At 50.7% G+C, this 24,034-nt stretch overlaps 1 protein-coding gene across 10 annotated transcripts in view; it reads right to left on the bottom strand.

Moving 5' to 3' along the window:
* Positions 1–378: 378 nt before the first annotated feature.
* Positions 379–24,034, bottom strand: part of SMURF1 (SMAD specific E3 ubiquitin protein ligase 1) — a 110,989-nt gene continuing 87,333 nt past the window's right edge. For 6 of the 10 annotated variants that reach the window (XM_026516254.4, XM_026516251.4, XM_057315539.1 and 3 more), the window contains 10 exons: positions 23,284–23,430; positions 22,404–22,602; positions 20,095–20,198; positions 12,011–12,125; positions 10,588–10,766; positions 9,267–9,404; positions 8,371–8,491; positions 7,267–7,468; positions 5,718–5,802; positions 379–3,616 (listed from right to left, as the gene is read on the bottom strand). In XM_026516254.4, the coding sequence (XP_026372039.1) occupies positions 3,517–3,616; positions 5,718–5,802; positions 7,267–7,468; positions 8,371–8,491; positions 9,267–9,404; positions 10,588–10,766; positions 12,011–12,125; positions 20,095–20,198; positions 22,404–22,602; positions 23,284–23,430 (1,390 nt within the window). In that variant the 3' untranslated portion in view covers positions 379–3,516. The remainder of the gene's footprint in view (positions 3,617–5,717; positions 5,803–7,266; positions 7,469–8,370; positions 8,492–9,266; positions 9,405–10,587; positions 10,767–12,010; positions 12,126–20,094; positions 20,199–22,403; positions 22,603–23,283; positions 23,431–24,034) is intronic. The other 4 variants (XM_044390178.3, XM_026516252.4, XM_044390180.3 and 1 more) reach the window with 2 other exon arrangements.

Here is a 24,034-nt window from a genome sequence, read left to right as displayed (position 1 = left end):
AGAGGTTCGGGTAGAGACAGTGGTCATTACTGCACTAGGTTGTGAATTTTTAATGCCACTGAAGTGTACGTTTACCAATGGGTCACTTGATATTATAGGTATCTTACCACAATAAAAAATACATTAAAAAGAAAGAAAAAGGCAAACCAACAAGTATGACCAGTGTGTGAAGACGCCAGTTAACAGATCAAAACTTTCTCGATCTCACAAGTTTTTGCCGGATACGGAGCACTTCCAACTGCCTGCCACATTTTTATTAGTTCTTTCTAGAATTCTAAAGTTTGTCCTTTTTCCTTAGAGGGCCCTTGCCAGTATCTCAAACCATTGCCTTTCTTTTTTATGGGATTAAAAAAAAAAAATCTCATTTCCACAGCAAAAAAATGTAAAGTCGTGAGTTTATTGCATATGTAACAAAATGAACCTGACCTCCCGGGTCCAGCCTACTGTACAATCACTGTTTGTTGTGTTTCCAGCTGGTTCCATAACCACATTAAATAGAACTAGTATTTCTTTAAATACTTTTGATTTTGACATAAAACAGAACATTAGTGTACAATTTTCACAAAATAAATCAATAAAAACAGTGGGAAGAATAACAAGGATAGCAGCAACACTTAAAAACAAGACATTACAAAATAAATTAAAAAATACATTATAAAGTGGTTGAGAAACAAAAATAAACAAATTTTAAAAATTCCTACTATGTTTCGGGAAGGCTGCCGTGCGGCCCCCACCTGGCTGCAGATGGGGCTGGGGGCGGGGTGTTTTCTCTGCGGAAGGCCATTCCTGACAGCTCGGGCCGGGGACCACCTCACCTGAATGGGGACCACGCGGGCTGAGCGAGCTTAGGGAACACTGTCCACCTGGTGGGCAGACGCCCCTCAGAAGAGATCGGTCCTTGCTGTCCCCCAAGCAGCCCCTTTGTTTTCCTACCTACAGCGCTGGCAGAGCGGTGGTTTGCTACTTCCCTGAGGGTCGGCGGATGACCGCTGGTGAGGGCAAGCCTGGAAGCTGGGCCCCTGAAGCATCTGGGCCAAGAGGTGAGGGGGAACGGGCAGGCGGCCGGGGACTACCGCGGAGGGCGACGGACGAGAGCTTGTGGGAAACGGGGTCCACGCGGACCCAAAGTGGAGCGATCGGGAGCTGTTACCAAGTGTCTGCCACACTACTCTTTGGGTGGCCCAATCCACCGGTGATAGTGAAGGTTCTAGAAGTGCAGTGCCACTGACAGGCCCATCTGGGGAGAGTAAACCAGGGCTCTGGAACGTTCTGCTCTTTCAGGCTCCACTGCAACACACAGCTGATGAGGGGACCCACGTGCAAGTGTGAGGAGAAAAGCCGAGACCCAGGCCTTACAAGACAGGAAATGCTTGCGGAGCTGACGCCGGACACACGGGGCAGCCCAGGCCGGCAGGTGCGCTTTCTAAGCTTTGTTCCCCTGTTCCTCCCAACAGCAGGAGGATCGTCTTAGAGGAGCCAGACACAACATTCCTGCTAGACCCTCATCTCCTCACTAATTCCTGCCAATCTTGGCCAACGCCACAGGGAGAATCGGTGGTTCTTACCACCTCGATCTGGAGGGGCTCTCAGCTCTCCCGGGGCGGTCTCCCCCTCACACGGTTGAGGTTCGCCTTCGAGAGGAGGCCTGTCTGGGGGAAGGTCTGCACTTGACATTTCCTCACTCTTCCAAGGAAGATTACGAGGGAGGACTAGAGAGTCAGGGGGAGCCAGCTTCTAGAACGCCCTCAGAAGGATCATGGTAAACGAGACACAAGATAAGCCCAACTGGGGCAAGGCAGAATTTCCGAAAGGCCAAGCCCACGATTTGGCCTGGACTTCCTGAATGGATGTAATGTTCCTTCTGCAGCTAGTCACACCGGGCATCCTTTCTACCCTGGAACCTCCGGAAGTAGCCAGAAGCATGCTCTCTCGCAGCTCTTGGAACCCACAGCCGGCAAGCCAGAGCCCACCAAACCAGCAGACCTCGTTCCAAAGGGGGGGTCTAGCTCCCAGGAGGTCCCGGAGCTCCTCACATAAGCCCACACTGCTTCAGGGCCGATGAGAACGGTAAGCATGCCTCCAAACCCACCACCGTCCAAAGGTGTTAGTAAGAGAGAGAGTCGTCCAAAAAGCTCCTTCCAAACCCCTCTCGGGCCCACAGCTGGACGCCAACGCCTAACTCCAAAACCAAACAGCAAAATTTCAACAGTAGCCCACTTGCCCCCAAAACAAAAACAACAAAAACCAAACAGGACAATTTGCTGCTGCTGCCCTTCACGGAAGTCGGTCTCCACTCAAGCCACCTTGTTAAAACACTGCTTGAACTTCTTTGTGCAAATTGGAAAGTGGTGTTAGAAACTCAGGGTCCAGACTTGCTTTGGCCTCGCTCAGCACGTGAAGCCGTTTGGGCACGTGAACTGAGCAGTGACTGTCAGTGTTGCCCTCTGACACTTGGAAGATGACCAGAATGAGCCAGAGTGGAACCGTGTCTCCCCCTCGACTGTCAGGTTTGCACTTAAACAGTAACTGGGTGGGTGGGGGGGGGAGAGTTAAGTCAGTGAGGTTATCCGTTCCCCCTCTCCCTTTGAGGCGCGTCGGCACCAAGCCAGCAGCTAGAACAACAGGCTTCTCGCTGTGAGTTCAGCTCTTAGCAACTTCTGCACGAGACTTAGTATCGGTGACCCGGCCGCACACAGGCGGTGCAGGGGCCCCAGCCTGTCTGGCTGCGTGCATCTGAGGCTGGTCTGGTCTGTTCTTTTATAAGCTCTGTTATGTGGTATTTTCACTGGAAAAATATCTCGAATTAGATAGATAATGTGGCAAAAGGGACTCTTGAAAGATCATTTTTCTCTATGCAAAACAAAGTTTTCAGCCAGGATACCCTGAAACATACCCCAGGCCTCCAGCAAAAGCTTCCCCCGTTCCTTTACCTTTCCAGAAGGGCAGCACGCTTTTGATGCAGGCTTCCTGCTGCGGCAGACTTCCCATAGACAATAGGGTTATTTTTCGGTTAGAAATTCATCTGCTACCCGGAGCAGGCTTCTAGGATGTGACTGGAATTTGAGCTGCTGAACTTGTAAAGGGGCCTCGGGACTGTTGTGACACAGAAGAAGTAGAGCTACCAGTTCCAAACCCTCAGTAAGCCAAGCTCAGGTCCACACCTTGTGGGTCGATCCTCCCGTAAAGACCCCAGGGCTGTGAGCCTATCACCGTAGGGGTTACAGTCAGAGCAGAATATCCTGTGTGACTGAAGCCAAATGCTAAACCTGGCTGCATTTTATTGGATGGGTGATGGAAGGGGGTGGGAGTACTGTCATAAAGGAGGAAAGTATGGGTGGGCGCCACCAACCGAAGTCCCCCCACCCCCCTCGCTCCCCCAACGAAAAGGAGGGGAGACCACGCTTTCCCTCCGGTTATCTAGGGTTCCCGGGCCTCAGCCGGCTTCGCAGGAGGCACACAGAAAGCTCGCTTTGGGTCTGGTGGTCATGAGCTACAATCTGTGGTCTGGGTGGCTCTTCACTCCACAGCAAACCCACAGGTCTCCTCCACGGCTGTCAGCAGCTTCTCATAGAGCTTCTCGTACGACTCGTAAGGTGGAATGTCAATCCGATTAAAGCTGGAACAGGACAAAAGAGCGAGAGAGTCACTGCTGGGGGTGATCCGGACCTAGGACCTGCTTCAAGGACAAGGACAGGTGGGAGCAGAGCACTCGTGGCCCCGAGCCGGCAGAGAGAGTGAGTGTGTGCGTGTGTGTGTGTGTGTGTGTTCGCACACGTGTGCATATGGATGGGCAGGACGGAGCCGAGAGAAGGGGGAAAGCACCTCATCGCCTCGCTGGGGTAAGAGCACGTTTTCCACTACCCCCCTGCCCCCCGCAGTCCTCTTCTGCTCTGAAAGCAAAGATTTTTCATTGAACACACAGCAACACAAACCCTAAGATCTTGAAAACCAAAATTAAACCAATTATTATTTCCTGGTTATATCAGGATAAAGCTCTCAGCTCGTTTGGTTGTTGTCTTTGGGAGAAATTATTTGTCAGTACAAAATCCCCCCTTTGCGGAGAGCACTGTAATCCAGACCGGCCGACGGGCCGCTCACCACTAACAGCTGACCGCATGTCTAGCTGAGGCCCGTGCCTTATCTGAGACCAAATGGGGCAGTCTGGAATATTTCTTGCAAAAACAAGTTATATCTTGAAACTAATAAAATGTCAAATCCCTGACACTAAAATGAAATGAACAGATGAAATGAGTGATGCGATGAATCAAGATTTCCCTGGGGACATTCATTTCTACTTTTGTATTAAAAAGCAAAAAAAAAAAAAAAAAGAAAAGAAAAGAAACAAAAAAACTACCCTTTAAATACTCTCTCCTAACAAAAAAATACAGAATTCTGACTGAGAGGCCATACAGTGACTTACTGAATTACAAGGATGCTTTTTCTCAAAGAATTGGGCTGACTGGTGGGATAGTCTTTGGCGGTGGGGGAGGGGGAGCTTTAGCATCAGAGAACACCTCTCACATCTGTTTTCTTCTCGACACTGAGCTGTGAAAGGACAGAGCCTTATGGGGAGGAAAGCACCTGCCAAGCACCAACACGGTGTTGTTTCTGTAACAGCCACACTGGGCAGGGCCCTGTCGCTCCCCAGGGCCTGGGGACCTTGCAAGCATTTGAAGCCACACCCCTGGGTTCCCACTCAGGAACCTTCCGTTATACCCTGACGCCTCTCGATGACCAGGACCTGGCTCTCCTGAACTAGACACGCTGGTCTTTTCCATACATGGTTTCTGAGACAAAGTGTTATGTCAGTAACTTCATTTTTAAATCATAAAGGAAGTAATCTGCTACAGATATTATTTAAGTTGAAATTTGGGGAAGAAACATTTTTCAGTATACAAGACGCATCATCATAGACTAAGTTCCAAGAAGGAAAATGGGGACCCAGGAAGTGAAGACTGGTAACTCCAGATTAGAACCTACAGTTTTGGGGCGCCTGGGTGGCCCAGTCGGTTAAACATCTGGCTCTTGGTTTGGGCTCAGGTCCTGATCTCAGGGTCATGCGATCAAGCCCAGTGTCCGACTCTGAGCTCACCACAGAGCCTGCTTGGGTTTCTCTCTCCCTCTCTCTCTGCCCCTCCCCCTGCTCTCTCTCACACACACTCTCTCTCTCTAAATAAGTCTTTAAAAATAAATAACTGTAGTTTTTGGGGCGCCTGGGTGGCTCAGTCGGTTGAGCGTCCAACTCTTGATTTCAGCTCAGGTCACGGTCTCAGGGTCATGATGCCGAGCCCCGTGTCACACTGAGCGTGCAGCCTGCTTAAGATTCTCCCTCTCCCTCTGCCCCTCCCCACCACTCGCGCATGCTCGCTCACTCGATCTCTCTAAAAAATAAGAAAAATTAAAAAAAAAACAACTAGTTTTCCTCCTGAGAGGGACGTGTGTGCTCACGCACGCACACGCAAGACCCAGTGAAGACGAGCTGCTGGAGGGCCAGCCGACAGGGATCCCATCTCACGACACCGGTTTCACAGCAGAGACTTCTGATAACCCCCCTGTGACCACTGCCGAGGGCCCCTTCCTCTGACACTGGGGCCAGTCGCCAGTGGTCCTGGGACGCTCATAAAGGAAGCGGAGTGCTCCATCCAAGAAAAGAGCTTAGACGAGTCACGCGAAGGGCGACACACCGCGGAGACAGGCTCCCCGGGGACGGGCCTTACCAGGTGTGGGCCTTCGGAAGGTTGTCCGTGTTGGCGTCAATCAGGTGGATGGTGAAGAGCCGGGGCCCTGCCGCGCCTGTAGAACCTTACGAGAAAACCTTCTAGTTAATGCACTTCAGAGGCGGGGCCCGGGCCCCACTGCCAACCACACCCTCGGCCCAACGCCCGGGCGGCCCGTCCTGCCGGAGGGTCACGGACTTTACGTGGCAGCATGAGCCGCCACCTGGCTTAACATCTGCTGACAGTGGCCATCCAGGGACCTAGATCAGACATTCTAGAAAATGCCTGGGGCAGAGCAAAGACTGATGAGAACTCTCCTCCTGTACCCTGGCCACAAACCCACTCAGGTGGGGGTATTTGGAGGGTAAAATCCTTGAACTACCAGTGATTTTTTTTTTTTAAACAAATTTTTAGCAAGCAGGCCCACTACTGGCAGAGGACAGCAGTTATAACAAAAGCAAGATACACGGTTATGGAATCTCCCCAGGCAGACGTACAACAGGGAGAGAAAAAGACACAAACACCTAGGACAAAAGCTCAAGGGGATAGAAAGAACTTCTGTCACTCAGAGAAGTCCTTGAAATACGGAGAAGTCTACAGGGAATATTCTATACGTGAAATAGATCTGCCATCACTATTAATATGCAAAATTCCATTTACTAAGATTTAATATACTATTATTCTTCAACTTTTCCCTTCCGGCTCTCAGGGTTATCAGAAATCTGGATATCAGATTCTTTTTATCACAGTCGGAGAGGACGAGAGAGGATGGGTACCCAAACTGGACAGTGGAGCCTATCAGGCAGTGCATTTGCATAGAGGACAAAACTGAGGCCCAGGGAGGACCCCTGGCATTAATGATCGACAGGGTAGCCAGAGACTCCACCTCCTGATACCCAGGCCAGGCCTCTCTCCCTCACAGGACAGCTCTGAGAGCTGCTATCAGAAGATTCAGAAACAAATCCACGGTGCACTTTAAAAACTCTGATTTCTTTCCCCAAAGCCTTGCTGCTTTTCATACCTGCTCTCCATCAACCAAGTCTGTAGGGGAAGGGGAGGCAATGGCTCCACGGGGCCCTTCCTCGCTCAGGTCTTGCCCGACTCAGCCCTGAGCAAGCACCCAGCTGGCTAGCACCCACCACGGGGGCTGCAGACTGCCCCCTCCAACCCGGGCCAAGTCCCGCCTGTTGAGCCTGTGGCCTGCAGGGATGCTGGGAAGGCGGGTTTGACGAAAGTCTGGACTTGGCTTTGCTGACATTCTCCCCTGTGTTTACAGACTTTTTCTTGGGCAAAGGATCGCACAGCCTTGAGCCCCGGGGGGCCAGGAGACAGAACAACTAGAGCCCAGCATCATCTGTGACGGAAAGAGAGGCCGTGCCCCTCTGCGACGCTGAGCATTTGTTATGAAGGAACACAGGCCACGCCATTTCCTACCGGACGTTTCCAGAAAACCACCCCACGGTGGTCCGGCTCTTCCCGCCGCGGCCTGGTGGGGGACGCGCCTGGGGGAGCCACGTGGGGCCGGGAGCCCTGCCTCCACGTCAGTCACCTTGCAAAGCCTTGAAGCCTTGGAGAGGGACCCGAGTGGAGCCGGTGACGAACTGCAGGAGCCTGGCCCTCCTCTCCTCGTCGAAGGTCTCCACGGCCTGCCAGAACCACCGCACGATGTTGCTGTCGGCCACGCAGTGTTTCAGCCGAGTGTTGGACTTCCAGTCGCTCACGTCGATTTTATCCAGGCCGCCGATGATCAGCTGTGAAGGCGTTCAGCAGCAAGTTAGCGCTCAGCGTACAGACCAGGGTCGCAACGCGCCCCCCAGGTTCCCAGGACACGAGAGGAGGGAATTGATCGCGTCTGAACAAACCGGCCCCCGACTTGGACAGGCAGGGAGATGAGCGGTGTGCCCGACGCTGCCACCGCGGGCTTTCTGACCCCCGGCCGGGGGGTCTTCTCACAACCATGTCTGCATTCGCCGTGTTGAGCCGCCTTGGCGAGGAGTCGGTACAAAAGGACCAAACGGCAAGACAGAAGGGGTGGACCGTAAAATGGGGCCACATCCCAGGGACCTCGGGGGCTGGGGCAGGCGGAGCTGGAAGGCGGGAGCGGAGGGACCGCAGCGGAGTCGTGTGCGTGCGTCTGCCCGGGGTGGGAGATGCCGCATGGGGGACAGAAAGACAGAAGGATTTCAGAGCCCTGAGCCACTTGGCATCGGAGGTGGATAAGAGATGAATGAGACGCTACGTTCAAGCATGAAGCGTGATGACCCGTGTCTGATCAGAGCTAGCACAAACACAGGAAGCGGACGTGCTGGGAGATTCTGGTTACACGCGAGATAATTTCCTCGATCTGAGGTGAATACACGGGAGGGGGTTAGAGAGTCTGAAAAACAGGATAAGCCACAAACGCCCTGCACAATGTCTAGAGAAGGCTCTGGACTGGCTGCGCCAAGCGGACAGACACCCGGCCTGGTCCTGAACAGGCTCAGACGCCCTCGACTCCCCGCTCGCTCTAGCCCTGTTACTCTGGACCCCCGAAAACCCCCGGCCTTGCTGGGCAACAGGCGAGCCTCACTCTGCAGCCACGTGCAGAACAAGAAAACACTGATCACATTCGAGACCTTGAATGTGGACTTGGCTCCGCCCGGGGAGCACATACCTCTAGTTCCTTCTGGTCAAAAGGCTTCAGTAAGTGTTGAGGAATGAGTTCATTAAACCCCTTCTGAAGCGCTAAGAACTGGGCTTCGATCCCCCTCATGAACCTCCAATTTACATACAACCTGGAAGACAAATTGACAAGTTGGAGGCAATACCAAACGGTTCACGAGAAAACGTGTCCTCCGTCTAGGTTGTGCCACCATCTGCCGAACCGAACGCCCTGCCCGCCAGGCCTCCCCGGGGGAGGGGGAACGAAAGCCCCAGCAGCTGGTAGGACCGGGTTAAAAATAAGTCAGCACAGGCCATGACACATTCTAATGCTTTGCTAAAAATAGCAGTAGGAATTAACCTGACCTGTTAGGGCAAGTGCCATCATTTAAAAGTAGATTTGAAAATAAGATACGGGGACACCGTGGGAGCCACACCCCAGGCTGGCCGCCCAAGCACACTGACACGCCCATATGCTTCCAGATTTCCAGTGTAAGCGATTCATCACTTCTTTGCCATCAGAGGTGGGAAAACAGACCACGATGGAGTAGACTTTCCTGAGACTGATCTCAAGGAAATTTCTAGGCTCTAATTCTCTCCTGCGCTCACCACCTTCGCACCCAGAATCGGGAGGCTACTTGTAATTCCTTCTGCCACTCGGGCTCTGGGGTCATTATTGTCCCTCAACAGGTCAGGTCTGGTGGCATCGGGGCTCCTCACGCAGAGCTCCCATGGCTGAACCCGACTGTTCAGTTACTGTGACTCTGGTCACACGTGCTGGCGGGGACAGGGAAGGCTCTAACAGCAAAGGAGCCTTGACAATCTAAATGTGGACCCAGCCGTGCCCAGGACGGTTCTGGGCCCCTCGATGTCCCCACGGGCGGCTACCAAGGTTCCCTGGAACATTACCGGACATATTCTTTCTTGTTCTCCTCTGTGACAGGAACGTTTCGGCCATTGGGTTTCAGTTCATGCTGAAGAATCCTCCCGAAAGCATTGTGTTCCACACAGAAAGTGTGGTCCAGCACAGGGGTGATATCGTTCTCTCTGTCAAAGTTAGGACAGAAGATGGATGTCAGACCTTTGCCGCAATATGGCAGGGAACAGAACACAAGCGGGAACGATCCAGGGGACAGACAGACGGCATTTATTGCCTGCCACCCCAGAGCTGCAGGAGGGAGAAGACGGGAGCCGTGGGCAGACACAGAGCCTGTGGCCGGGCAGGGACGCGGGTACTGGGAGGAGCGGGGGGACCCCAGCTCCACAGCCAGGTGTGCTCTTGACTCTCGGCTTCCCCCTTCACAGGAAGGTGACGGTAGCTCTATCATTCTGTGATTTTACGAGACACAGTGATCTGATTTGTCAACTGAGTCTCTGAACAGAAGAGAGGGATTCGCGAAGTCACCTGAGTCAAAGGAAAAAGCAGGCTGCAGGGAGACACAGCAAGACGACACCGTCCCCCCCGTTAAGGCAGCCACACATACAAAGTAGCATTTGGGAGAGTTCAATCTGACTCCTCCACCCACCACGCTTCTTGAAACACAGACTGAGGGAGAGATCTCCTCCGGGCTAGAGGCCCGACCCCTGGCAGACCACCCACTCCCAGCGGGACGCAAGAAGCGAGGCCGACAGAGCGCAGGACGCAACTGAGTCCAGCTCCTCGGCGCGCCCGGCCTCTGCCAGAGCCTGGTTCTCTCTCCCCCGTGCAATCAGTTCACCCCCCAGGACCCACGACACCCTCGGGTGCCGGGCAATGGGGCCGACTGCTTTCAAGAGCATTTTAGGAGAATTCTAAAATAAAGGTGACCAAGTAGAATTTTTCTTGATCCTTTTCTTGTATCAAATACTTTGATACAAGATACTTCGATAGTAATTTTATTTTTGATACTTTCCGTTCGGACATTCACCGGAGACCCCCTAGAGAGTCAAAAGCAAACCACCTGCCCATCTATGAGGCCTGGGGACTAACATCTGTGATCCTTCCTTAATCATTTGAGGAAACAGCAAATGAAATTAGACCATTGAAGTGAAACTGGCCAAACATGAACATAAGTCTACTTTTACGTTTCTGGTTGTAAAACAGCATTATCTTTACTTCTCTTCTCCAACTTCACACCCATCCCTCAAAAACGTTCACACGCACACACGCATACAGAACGACTGTATCTGGCGTACGAGTCGGTGGCTGTGCGCGAATTTGCCATTCTCCCAACAGTGAGGCTGTACTTACAGAATCCACACTAAGCTCTTATGTAATTCTGGGTCCACCGACTCCAAATCCGAGAGCTGGATGGGTTTCCCCAGTAGCTGCTTATAGAAGGGAACCGTGAAGCCCCCATTTATGTAGTGTCCGTGGAACACGGCGAGACCCATGATCCGGCCCACAAAATGGAAATAAGACAAATGGTCCTGTAGGGGGCACCAGAGAACACGAATTCATTAGAAAAAGAACCAGCAGAAGTGGATACTTTGTGCTTTCTCCAAGCTTCTTGGGAGAACTGTCCCATCCCAACTGCACACTGACTCAGTTCCTCACAGGCTGTGCTCATGGACAGAGGGAAGAAGGCTGGTTGGGTCGTCAACCCCGGAGCATGTCTTTTGTACAGATCATCTGAGCATTTGACCGGCCCTTAGTTCAAACACTTCCTCTGGATTGCTACATCATTTGTGGCGCTCAGTGTAAAAGGAAAATGCAGAACCCCTTACTCAAAAATGAAGACTTTCAACACAGCAACCGTAGAATCAAACCAAGCACAGGCCCTTCTAAGTGCAGGACGCCCAGGGAAGCCGGCCCCCCTCCTCCTTCCCACGGCGCTACCAAGAAAGAGAGCAGAGAGCAATTCCCCTCCCTCTTCTACCATCCCTCCCTGAGTCCTTGGAGAAAGCGGAAGAGAAAAAATCCAAAGAAGGAAGAAAAAACAAAAAAGGAACATAAAGGAAAATTCTCTGCACATGAAGCATTCTAAAACCAGAGCTGTTCTGGTTTTTAATGGGGAAACACGCATCTCTGCTTTCAGTCGGAATTGTAATCAGAATTCATCAAAACCTCATTTCCATTTTGGTAAAAGGCTCTGGTGCATTTGAATGCTTGTAGAGCAGAGCTGGTCCCAGACCTTGCTCAGGGGCCGTGGGCTCGGCAGCAGTGACCATGGGACACAGCCCCACGGGGAGAGTCCTCCACGCGCCTGCTGCCCAACCTTGGGCCGGTCACTCAAACACTCTGGGCTTAAGTCATCCTCTCAAGCCAGCAGCTAAGAGTGTCAGCACTGGTGGCCAAAAAAGGCCAATTATGGACAATCCCAATTTTGATTGGGAGGAGGACAGACTTCAGAGCCCACGTCTCAGAATGACACGGTCAACAAATACAGTCCTCATACATCTCGATTCCCCCAACTGGCGATAAAGGGCTTTGAGTATTCTGGGCAGCTCAGTTTCACTCCTGCTGTCTTTGAAAATAACATACCCAGTGATCCCAGGCACAAAACACACAGGAGAGAAATCACCCATCTTAATCCAGTTCCCACTGTACCTTTCAGCATCTATTTACCAGAGACTCTGAGTAAGTCTACAACGAATAAACCTAGAGACCAAACCTGAAAATCCATTTTAAGAAAATGTTCCAATTTGCTTCCTCTTCATTCGTGAATACTTACGGGGTTGATCGAAGAATCTGGATTAATCTGCAACATGTAAATGTTGTCCGTAGAATATTGGAAGAGTCCATAATACGGATTCAACATTTCATGGCACAATAAATAAAGCCACTCCCTAGGACGACAGCAAGGAAAGCCATTTTATACGTGTGAAAACGTCTGGTCTTAGGTCTTACCAAAAGGACGGATTCTCTGTCCCTAGAAGGCCACTGGCGGGATACCCTGCTCTGAGAGAAGGTGACTTGCACAGACTGGGAAGTAACAATGTGCTTCTGGTGGAATGAGAGATGGCTTTTCTGGCCCAGACCCCCACAGCTCTGAAGCCAAGGAAGACCTGCGGCAGACGAGAGTCAGGCAGTGTTCTCGACAGTTACCTTGTCCGCTTTCCTGCACCTCAGCTAGGATTCTCTCTGCTACTGTGCAAAGATCCACATCTCAGGTGATGACGTTCATGACGCAGTAATAACGGACAAAAGTGCAATAAGAAGGACTAAGATCCTACTTTTATTTTAGGAAGAGCATGCGTGCACATAGACACAGAACAGTAAAGATATCTACACAGAGCAGGGAAAGAGCTGGAGGACTTACACAGGCACACTGACAGTAGTTAACTTGAGAATTAGCATTCTGGGGCATTTTCAGTTTTCTTTTGCTTCTTTTTTTTTTTTTTAAAGATTTTATTTATTTATTTGACAGATAGAGACAGCCAGCGAGAGAGGGAACACAAGCAGGGGGAGTGGGAGAGGAAGAAGCAGGCTCATAGCGGAGGAGCCTGATGTGGGGCTCGATCCCATAGCGCCGGGATCACGCCCTGAGCCGAAGGCAGACACCCAACCGCTGTGCCACCCAGGCGCCCCTCTTTTGCTTCTTTCTAGAAAGTTTTTAAATTTCCAATTGTAACATGTTATCAACACTGAAGTGAGGAGAAGATATTTTACAGTCTGGGGAGATGGATTAAGAATGACTTTTGCCTTTCATAATCTTCTATCTTGTTGAATTCTTATCTTTTGCCATAAACATTTATTGCGCTTTTTTTTTTTTTGAGAGAGAGAGAGAGAGAGTGTGTGTGTGTGTTTGTGTGTCTGTGTGTGTGTGTGTTTGCTCACAAACAGGGAAGGGGCAGAGCTAGAGGGAGAGAGAGAATCCTAAGCAGGTTCCAGGCCCAGCGCGGAGCCGGAGCCCGACGCAGGGCTTGATCTCATGACCCTGAGATCCTGACCTGAGCCAAAATCAAGAGTCAGACGCTCAGCTGACTGAGCCACCCAGGTGCCCCAACATTTATTGCTTTTATAATTTAAAAAATAAGCTTAATACTTACTAAGATGAATTCTAAGAGTTCTAAAATCTGGATGGGATATCTAAGAATAAATTATTTTCAGAATTCCTGTATATTTCAATCATTTCATTATTTTAAAAAAGCCCCAAATCAGAACCAATCAAACAAAACAAGCACTCTCAATAGATTCTGTAGGATTCCGGGGAAAATATGGGGAAAACCGTATACAAACACCTGTGGCACTTCTTACAAAGACCCTTTTCTTTTTTCTATTCAAAACTCCTCTCAAATGGATAAATTTCACTAAGATAAACAGCCCCAAGTTCTATTCTGGAATTTCTTACTCTGTTAAATAGAAAAGGCAGCGAATGGAGAAAGATTATGAAAGGATAAACACATGTGCAAATAATCCAAGAAAATGCAGAGGATACACAAAAAAGGTTCAGACCACAACAAAATTATGTATCAAATTCCAAAGAACAGAAAGGAAGTGCCGGAAGGAACGAGACTCCAAATGTTACAAAATTCTTTACTAGAAAGGCAGAGTTCCCTATATAATCCCTATAAGACCTGGATTCATCCCCAAGTTTTAGAGTTTGGGTTTGAGAAGAGTCATTTTCAAAAGCCAAGAACCTACAACTGTCTAGACAGGAAGTGATTAAAATACAAGCAAACATTCTGACCGCGTCACGTGCGAGGTAGGGAGGCATATTGGGTATACTAAAGAAGTGGCAAGGGGAGAGCTAACTATACAGGCAAAATGGCTCTTTAACAATACAGGAAATGGTTCAGAACCAAACCCTGGGGAAGTGAGTGTAGACTGATTCTCATGGACCAGATAATGAATGCAGGCACACATACGTGGGATTTAAATCTCTCTACAGCTCTCTGAGATATGTCTGACCCCCTGTAGACGTGAGGAAGCATCTGAGGGGTGAAACGATGCAAGACCCAACTGGAGGCAGGAAGCCAGAACTCACAGCTCTTCCCACGAGAGCACCGTGTCAACCAAGGGAGCGCCACAAAGACTTCTCCTCGTGTGGAAGACGATAAAAACGGGATGCACAGAAAGAACAGAACTCCGACCACATGAAACCAAGCTATTCACATGTAATACCCGCCATGCAAAGCGACAATGGTAGGTTGAAACAGTTCCGGATACTGAATTTCTGAGACTATAAATGAAACAGCATAGAAGAGAAAATGCAAGGAGTCTGATTTGAATTGCTGGGGCAAATATGAATGTGTAAGTAGGAAAATTCTCGGCTACAAAGGGGGACAGAAAGCCTAATCCTCTTGCCCGGAGACAACTTGTGTTATCAAGGGCAAACAGAAGATAGATTTGCTAAGAGAAAGATGGTTTCTGGAATCAAGATCGAGAAGTTCAAGGAAGAATCTTGGGACAGTCTTGAAAGGAAAAATGATTCCCATGGAGAGCTGGAGCCGATGTGCGCTCACCGCTAGGCGTGCCTTTCTGCACCCTTTATCCCAGGTGGGCTCGGAGAGAGTGTGGGAGGAGGGCAGAGACAGGAAGTGGGAAAAACGTGGAGGAATGAGTCCATCCAGGGCCAAAGGGCAGATTGTGACTTCTTGCTTTTTAATTCTTTTCTTTAGGCTGCTGAAAAAAAAAAAAAAAAAATCCCAGCTCTACCCAGAAACCAATGAGACTACCTGTAATGCTTATCAGAACATAATTTTTCTTGGGGTAACTGCTGTAGGGCTGAGAATTTGCCCCAAATGGAGAGCATATGACGTTGTCCCGTCCCCTGACTTCCCAAGATACGTCCTCATGGGAGCACGGGGCCTCCTTGGTAGCCTCTACCAGAACTGGGGTTTTAGAATAATTTCTGTAATTCTTTCATTAATGTCTGTACCTCATCAGATTGAGAAGACCTTTGGATGGGGGCTTTGGAGGGGTGAAGGGGGAAGAGAACACGTTACTTTGCTCACTGTTGTATCCCTAGTGCCTAGTACACGGTAGAGTCTCGACATTTAATGGTTAACGGGCGAACACTTAATTCTTACAAGAGCCTACAAATTACAGGGGTGTCCTTGAAGAAGATTCGGTCATGTGAAGACCCCATCACAGACGATAGATAAGAATTTAATTTTCTCATTTTATATTTTGTGACCATGGAATCAATAAATGAATATGTTACGATAACATCAAAATATAAAAAAGTGCCAGAGCAGTGCTGCCGCTGTGGACAACAGCATGGAGGTCCCCCCAAGAACTTGAAATAGAAACACCGTGTAATCCAGTAATTCCACTACTGGGTATTTACCCAAAGAAAATGAAGACACTAATTCAAGCCGTCTTACGCACTCCTATGCTGACGGCAGCATTGTTCACGACAGCCAAGACATGGAAGCAGCCTCGGTGTCCACGGACAGACGAACAGCGAGAGGAGACGTGGTGTACGCACCCCAGGGAATGTGAATCATAAAGGAGGATGAGATCCGGCCATCTGTGACCACATGGATGGACCCAGAGCGTACGATGCTTAGTGAACTGAGTCAGAGAAACACAAATACCATACGATTTCACTTATACATGGAATCTACAAAATAACAACAGAACAAACGAACAAAGCAGAAACAGACCCGTGAAGACAGAGGACAGATGGCTGCCGGAGGTAAGGGGGCTGGGGGGGCACGAAATGGGTGAAGGCGGGTGGGAGGTGCGGGAATGAGGACGTCACGGGGAGGAAAGGCACAGAACGGGGTCACGGTCAGTGCAGCGCGGCAGCGCTCGCTGTGGGTGACAGGAGGTGGCCACACTGTGGTGAGCGGAGCGTAAGTGTTTACGGAACACTACGTTGTACACCTGGAACTAGTGTCACACCGCGTCGGCTACACTGCGATGAAAAAACCAACTCGGAGGTGAGCAAGTAAAACTAAACAGCTGAACTGTTCAGAGCCGCCACTGCTGTTCACGCTCAGAAAACGTGCTGACTGGGGCGCCTGGGTAGCGCAGTGGTTAAGCATCTGCCTTCGGCTCAGGGCGTGATCCCAGCGTTCTGGGATCGAGCCCCACATCAGGCTCCTCCGCTGGGAGCCTGCTTCTTCCTCTCCCACTCCCCCTGCTGTGTTCCCTCTCTCGCTGGCTGTCTCTCTCTCTGTCAAATAAATAAATTCTTTAAAAAAAAAAAAAGAAAGAAAAGAAAACGTGCTGAGGCCTGGAAGTCGAAATCTCCCAGAAGTCGGGGGAAAACAAGCCAAGACGGGAACTAAAAGGAAAAGAGGAGACCTGAAGGGTCCATCCACGAAGTCCAGCTCGGAGTAACAGGCACTTCAGCAGGAGCAAGGCAAGGAAACGGAGGAGAGGAAACTGAGAGCAGGAAAGAACCGCTGCTTCGGCAGACCCTTGTTGAGAGGGGCTCTTCTGGGAACTGGGGACTCGGTGAGAATGGGACAGCTCCCGAGTGCACGGGCCGTGGCTGTGGGCCACGCAGGCAAGGGCCAGGGGTGATGTGGGGAACTCAAGGGCAGGGAAGGACCCGGGGTGGGTGGAACGTGTGTGCAGACCCCAGACTACAGAGGGAAAAGCTATGTGACAATCCTGGGACACTCTAGGCAGAGGGGACGTGAAGGCAAAGGCCCAAGGCAGAACACAGACTGCAGCGGCCAAAGGGGAGAGGCCGTGGGCCAGGCCTGAGGGCACCTGTAGGGGGTAAGCTGGGGGCTTGGGATCAGGGGAGGACCGGCAGAGTCTCCAGAAAGCTGCAGTGGCCTATGCAGGACAGTGAGAAGCAGTGGGGGGGGGGGGGGCAGCGGCTGCCACGCAGCAGTCAGGAGCGAGGACAGGGAGCCTGAACGGGGAGCTGGGGAGGCAGAGGGGCCACCGGTGGTCTGGGCAGGGTTCTCTGGGGAGGACCGCGGATGGATGGGCTCTGGGAGGGGGTGAGGGCGGGCTGGGCACTAAGGAAGGAGAAACAAGAAGCTAGTATGAGGGGCCATCAGAGATTCAGGCATTAGGTTTTGGAGGCTTTACAAACCCCTAGAAAAGCCCAGAGCAAACAAGTGTGGTGTTGAGGGAAGTGAGGGGCGGGGTACAGGTGCAGAAACAGAACCCAGGGCGAACTCAGGTGACCCCGGGACTGAGCCGGGGGGCCGCCAGTGCTCCGGGGTGAGGATTGCCCGCATAGGGGACCGGCAGCGAGCCAGGAGGCAAACAAAGAGAGGGTGATGTCCCAGAACCAAATGGAAAAAGTGCTTCGAGAACAGGGAGTGACCAACGACGTCAGGTGCTGCTGACACACCAGGAGAGATAAAGGCCGCACAGTCGGCACAGGGTCTGGGGAGATGTAGGCCCAGGGGAGCCCTTGACACAAGGGGCTTCAGAGGCATAAAGGTTTGCTGGGGAGGGTGGTGGGGGCAGGTGTGCAGAGGAAGCGAGGGATTGGAAGCAGGGCTGGGGATGCGCACAACTCTTGCGAGGGGTTCTGCTCTAAGGAGAGCGGAGAAACAGGTCAGTGACTGAGGGAGGAGCATTTTTGAACGAATTTTTGCTTTTCCTGGAATTTCTCATTGTTTTTCCTTTTACGTTGCTCTATTTGCCTTTAGTGTCTCCTTAAAGCATAGACAGGAAGGGGATACAGTGTCCAGGGAAGGTGTGGGGGGCACACAAAAGAAGTGCGTCGTCGTGGCGCACGCGTGTGGGGATGAGACTGACCCGAGAGAAAGGAACATTCTGAGGAAATGAGAGAGACGTGGAGAACAGGAGGAGCACGAGGACCTGGCCGCGGTGTGCGAGGGGCAGGGCTGCTCTCCTACGGGAACACATCTGGGCCATTCAGGACCACACAGGGCATATGGGGCCACACGGGTCTAGATGCTGGCAGACTGGGTATTTGGTGGCAGTGAGGAAATACTCTACTTTGCTTCTGTGTCCTCAGTTAAAGTGAAGCCAAGTCAGCATCAAGAGAGCGAAGGTGGGCGGGAGCAAACGAGAGGTCTGAGGAAGCGCGTAGGCGGGATGCGAGAGAAGCATCGAGAGAAGCATAGCGCGGCTGCAGAGGCTGCTGAGGCGTCCCGGAGGCTTGGGGCCCCGAGGTGGAGAGAGGCCAGCGGCGTGGAGGGCATATTCCTCCAGCCACCCACCACTGCTCAGCAGAGGCTCGGCAGCCCCAGGATGGGACCGTGTGGAGTCGAGGTTTTGCCGGACAAGTGCAACAAATGGTAAGAGGAGCAAGGGAGTGATGATGGTGGTGGATTTCAAGTCGGCAGGAAGGACGGACGGGAAGGAGGGAGAAAAATAGAGAAACAGAGAGAAGGCGGTAGACTCTGGATGATGGGTGGTCCTGGATGGGGCTAAATAACTTCTGGAGAAGGAAGGACTAAAATCAGATTGTCATCAGACCACCGCTCAGTGACACTGGGTGCTGGAAGACAGGACAGCAATGCCTTCAAAGGTCTGAAGGAAAATTATGTTCTTTCTAGAAGTCTATAAAAGAAAGCAAACTATTAGTCAAAGTGCAAATTAACAGACATTTTCCATAAGACCTTGGAAGAGTCACCTCCCGCAGGCCCTTCCTAAGAAAGTTACTTAAGGATATACTCCAGTGACACTAGGGAGTAAACCAAGGAAGAGGAAGCTATGGGATCCACAAAACAATGCTCTCACCCAGGAAAGCAGTGAAGGCCCATGACAACGACTGTGCAGAAGGCCCAGAGAACCACCGGTCAGGACTGGACACTCTCCACGAGGGAGACACATGAAGGAAGAGGGCGGGTGGGGGATGGCAAAGATGAAGCTTAATGAGGCAATAAAGACAAAGCCTGGTTTTTTTTAAAAAAGAAGACAAACATGAAGAAATTCTTGGAAAAATTAAAATTTGTTCAAAAGGCTAAAATAAACTCGAGAATACCACTTAACGCCTCAGTGAACAATATTTACGTGGTCATCATAATACAAACGACGCATTGATTTTCAGCTCTTCAAAATAACAGGTAGACAAGCACAGGCTACAGAACAGACCGTCAGTCTCCAACCTTGACCGTGCAGAAGTACGCCAGATGCCAGGATGGAGGCGGTGAAGGGGGAAGGGCTCCTGACGGGGAAGTCAGAGTGATTTACGTCCTTTTTGCTTATGAAAAAGAGGTCAAGAGACCATGTCTCTAGTTGACAAACCAAAAATAATGGTGAGAACACATTACGTAGAGTTGCAAAGACAATGAAAGAAGATTTACAAACCGCAACAGCACCAAACCAGGAAGTGAGAGTATGACAGGAGATCCTCCCCACGGGCACTACCCAGCCTACCTGTGTCTATGACCCTACAGCCTCAAGTCAACGCATAATGTCTGAACGTGGCCAGTTTAGTGACCTAAAGTTACCTATTAGAAGAGACAGTGGAAAGAGCAAAAAAGGCAGTTGTCTCAAAGGTGTAAAGAGCTAGGATAGGAAATAGCAGTTTTTTATTCTTCTATTTTTAAGATCATTCGTAGGAATGATTTGGACCTACGTGTCACTGTGCAAAATTCCTTTGACACAAGTGCTCCGGAAGTCCTCTCCAGGGAAAAGCAAGGCTGCCTGGCTCCCAGACTGACCAGGTCCCTCGTGTTTCAGGTTCGGAGCTCCCAGATGAAGTGGGGGATGGGGAGGGGGGCTGAAAAGTTTAAACCTGTCTTTCCAAGAAGTAAATTCAGGGTGAAGGAGATGTGCGTTCCAGTGGCTGTGACACAGCCTCGCTCCCAGGAGTGCTGAAGGCCACGCGGGGGTCCTGACCAGCCCAGGACAAGCGCCCTCCGAACACCTCCCGTCCCGGCAGCGCAGAGCAGAAGCAGGGCCGGCCCAGCACCTCACCTCGCCACGCCGCCATAATCCAAGCCTTCTTCTCCCCGGAACTTCACCATCAGCCGCTTCTTCAGATCCTTCGGCCGCATCTTCATGATCTGGCGGTAAGACTCCTGCTCGGCAAGATGACAGTGTCAGAGACAAGAACAGGTGGCATTCTTACAGCTAAGAAAGCTGAACGGTTGCCGGTAATGGAGCCCAAATCGGGGTGCACATTCATTTAAATCTGAGTCTGATCCGGTTCCTATTCAGACTGTTGATTCGGTGTCCGGTGTCCCGTACGTGGCGGCTCCTGTCGCCTGATCTCCCCGGGTCTCCCTCAGAAACAACAAGGCAGCCCGTGCCGGGCAGCACCGCACCGAAAGGGGACACACACACCCGTTTTCAGCACAATTGCTAAAGGCTTAACAGCAAACATCCTCACTAGAGCCCATGTTCTCCGCACAAATTAATTTTAATGTGGCCATACTAAGAATAACTTATGTATTTTAGTTATTTTTAAGATTTTATTTATTTATTTATTTGTCAGAGAGGGTGAGCACAGGCAGGGGGAGCGGCAGGCAGAGGGAGAAGCAGGCTCCCCACTGGGCAGGGAGCCCAATGCGGGGCTCGATCCCAGGACCCTGGGATCATGACCTGAGCCGAAGGCAGACGCTTAACCAACTGAGCCACCCAGGCGCCCCAACTTATATGATTTAACCAAAATGAAGATGTCCCTAGGGAATCTGAATAGTAAAAGAATTCTGAGCCTGTTTTTATATCTGAAGTGAAGAATCACAAGATTTCCACAGAGTCAAAAAAGTAAAAAAAGGGTTTAAGTAAGACATACAGTAGCTTACCCAAAACACAGAGAACAGGTGGCCAGCCTAGCCTTCCCCCAGATTCAGTATTTTGAGTGGAACTAGCTGAATGTTTGCAGATATTTTCAATGATAAGGCACTTGAGAATCTTTTCATGCTTTAAATTTAATGTAATTCAAGCTTTAGCATCCCAAGAGGGAAAGCGGATGCTGAGTGGAAATGATCTGGCAGCAACATGTCAATAATTCAGCGCTTTTCTCTCCCCGACAACCACTTAAGACTGCTCAATGGCCATTCTGGCCAATCCGTCCATTTACCCAATACTGGCTGCACACGGGCGTCGAGCCTGGCCCTGGGCGCTTCCTCAGAGCCCCTCACCGTGCAGACCGCACTGGGCTCCCTCAGCCCCGGTCCTCACCCTCCATGCCCCTCCCCCAGCCGCTGCAGCCCAGCAGGGACCTGAGTTCAGTTCTTACCCAGTTTCCTTTGATCACTTTTTTTTTTTTTAAAGATTTTTTTTTTTATTTGACACAGAGAGAGAGACAGCCAGCGAGAGAGGGAACATAAGCAGGGGGAGTGGGAGAGGAAGAAGCAGGCTCCCAGTGTAGGAGCCTGATGTGGGGCTCGATCCCAGAACGCCGGGATCACGCCCTGAGCCGAAGGCAGACGCTTAACGACTGCGTCACCCAGGCGCCCCTCCTTTGATCACTTCTGCCAGTGACTCCACAAAGGCAGGCAAGATATGGCCCAAACATCACTGAGATTTTACCTTCCAATCATCGTCCTTGAGAAAAGGGGCCTGTCTGCAAGAGGGTCCTGCCTGTTTAGTGGCCTTGATCCCACCAGAGGGCTGTATGAAGGGCACAGCACCCTTTTCAGGAACCACCTGATCTTCCTATTTCCAGAAAACACATTACAAGTATGGTGGCCAGCTGGCCACTAAACTTCTCCGAGGAGGCAAAGCCATTGGGTGAAACTCCGTGCAAGGCAATAGAAGGAATGGCTGGTTCTGAAGAAACCGTGCAGATTGCGGGAATATATAACCTGCACAGAGCAGATAAGAGGACTGACAGTATTATTTAGTACTAGTTTCCATATAAATCTCTTTATTTTCACTTCAGAAGCTCTTGAGCTTTTAAACTCCTACCAAAGGAGAAAATAATCTGTCTCCCTACGTGGCCATTGGTCGTGAAAAAGCCCTGCAATTCACTGAGTAATAAAATCAAGACCTGAAGGGGCGCCTAGGTGGCACAGTCGGTTAAGTGTCTGCAGGTCATGGTCCCAGGGTCCTGGGATCGAGCCCCGTGTCGGGCTCCCTGCTCAGCGGGAAGCCTACTTCTCCCTTTCCCCCCTGCTCCTGCTCTCTCTCACTATCTTTGTCTCTCTCTCTCTCAAATAAATAAAATCTTAAAAAAAAACCAAAAATCAAGACCTGAAACACCAGACAGAAAGAACTCACTGTCTGTGAACAGGGTTGAACAGTCTATGCCTCACTGCTGCTCGCACTGAATTCCATACCTCGAATATTTCTTCTCTGGACACTTCGATGCGGCAATGACCAGCTTGGGGCTGCTGGAGTGAAAGTTCATGTCTGAGGACCTTCAGCTTCTGGACTAAATCTCTTTCGTATCTCTGGGCAGGAAGCTCCTCGTCTTCCACAGAGCCCTCGCTGGGCAATGGCAGCGGCTGGCTGGGCTCCTTTAGTTGGCACTGGTGACTTGAGAGGAAGAGAAGCATCAAGGTCACTCCACGTAGCGGCCAAGGGAGCTGCAAGCAATGCCCCCCACTCTGAGCAGGTGAGAGTTCGTTACACAGAACTCTAAGGCCACTCACAAAATTCCAGGAAAATCAAGGACGAGGACGAGTAGAGGGATGAAGTGGCATTTGTCTGGTTCAGGTTCTGCCACCAAGGTCAGCTATCAATGAGAAGGGCTACGTGGGCTCTTACGTTCTGGAGGACATGACAAACCTGGGACACTGAACGTGGGATCCAAGATAACTCCCAGTTCCAAGGTGTCTGGGAATGACGGGCACGAGAAAAGGCTCCGGCGAGGAGCACTGCGGACAGCGCAGCCCTTCCTGCCCCTTGCTCGAAGGGCCACGCACTCCCTCAGAGCGCCGCGTGCGGAAGCTTCGAGAATGGAGCTGTACTAAGACCGCCCTCTCAGTGAATTTTAATTAGGCTGCAAGCAAGAAAAGGTAGCAACAATACAGCTCAGAACAGCTCACAGCTTACTTGAGAGTCTGAGACATGCACCTGTCCACCAACTATTTATCCTATTTTCCTTAACGCTTATTCCCCACTAACAAACAAGGCAGTAGGTAAACTGAGAGAAATATTAGAAAACATTAAATTATAAATGTAAGAGGTCGACAAAGATTGTGTAAAAAGTCTTACTTCATGATGTGATGTAATCTTGGGTCTGTAAACTGGGTGGTTCGGTTATTATGGTCTACAAAATATATTCTCCCCGAAACTGTACTTCTGACTTCCCAACCTGGTGGCAGTGGTCCAAGTTCATCGCAATTCACACTGTTAAGGTCTCTACCAAAATGGAAGATAACAGAGAGGTTTGTCCATCTGCATGTCGAGGCATAAGACCAAAAGCTTCAGCGAGAGGAACCACAGGAGTCCCTGATCAGTGCGGCCATGGCCCAGTTCCGCTAAGAGGGACAGTCATGGTGCTACTTACGCCGAACTCCCACTGAGTCCGTTGCGAGTGGCAGCGACACCCAAGAGATAAAAACGGAGGCCTCAGAGCCTATAACCGTGACGGGGAACCTGGTCCACCCGGGGAACAGCATTTCTTACACAAAAGAGGGCCAAGTAGCAGGAAGTAGCCGATTGCTGTCGGAAAACTACCTAATTTTACAAGTTACGTTAAACGCCCCAAGGTCACAGAGGTGTCTTCACTGAAAAGCTCCCAGAAGCACAAGTTTAAAGCTCAGGGGGACATATTAACACACCTTCAGAATCGCTCAGTTCTGAGCAGGGGCACTGGGAAGCGGCGTTCTCGTGCTTTCGTGGGCTCTGTTCCCCAAGTGGTTCTGACCCTAACCTCGCGGTTACTGATTTCAATACAGTCCAGTCACGTGGGAGCACAACATCACTGACCAGGTCGCTTGTCTAATTAGCACAAAACCTGACA

This window comes from Ursus arctos, unplaced genomic scaffold (assembly GCF_023065955.2).
Source record: "Ursus arctos isolate Adak ecotype North America unplaced genomic scaffold, UrsArc2.0 scaffold_2, whole genome shotgun sequence".
Classification (NCBI taxonomy): Eukaryota; Metazoa; Chordata; class Mammalia; order Carnivora; family Ursidae; genus Ursus; species Ursus arctos.
This window is presented reverse-complemented; position numbering and strand designations above follow the sequence as displayed.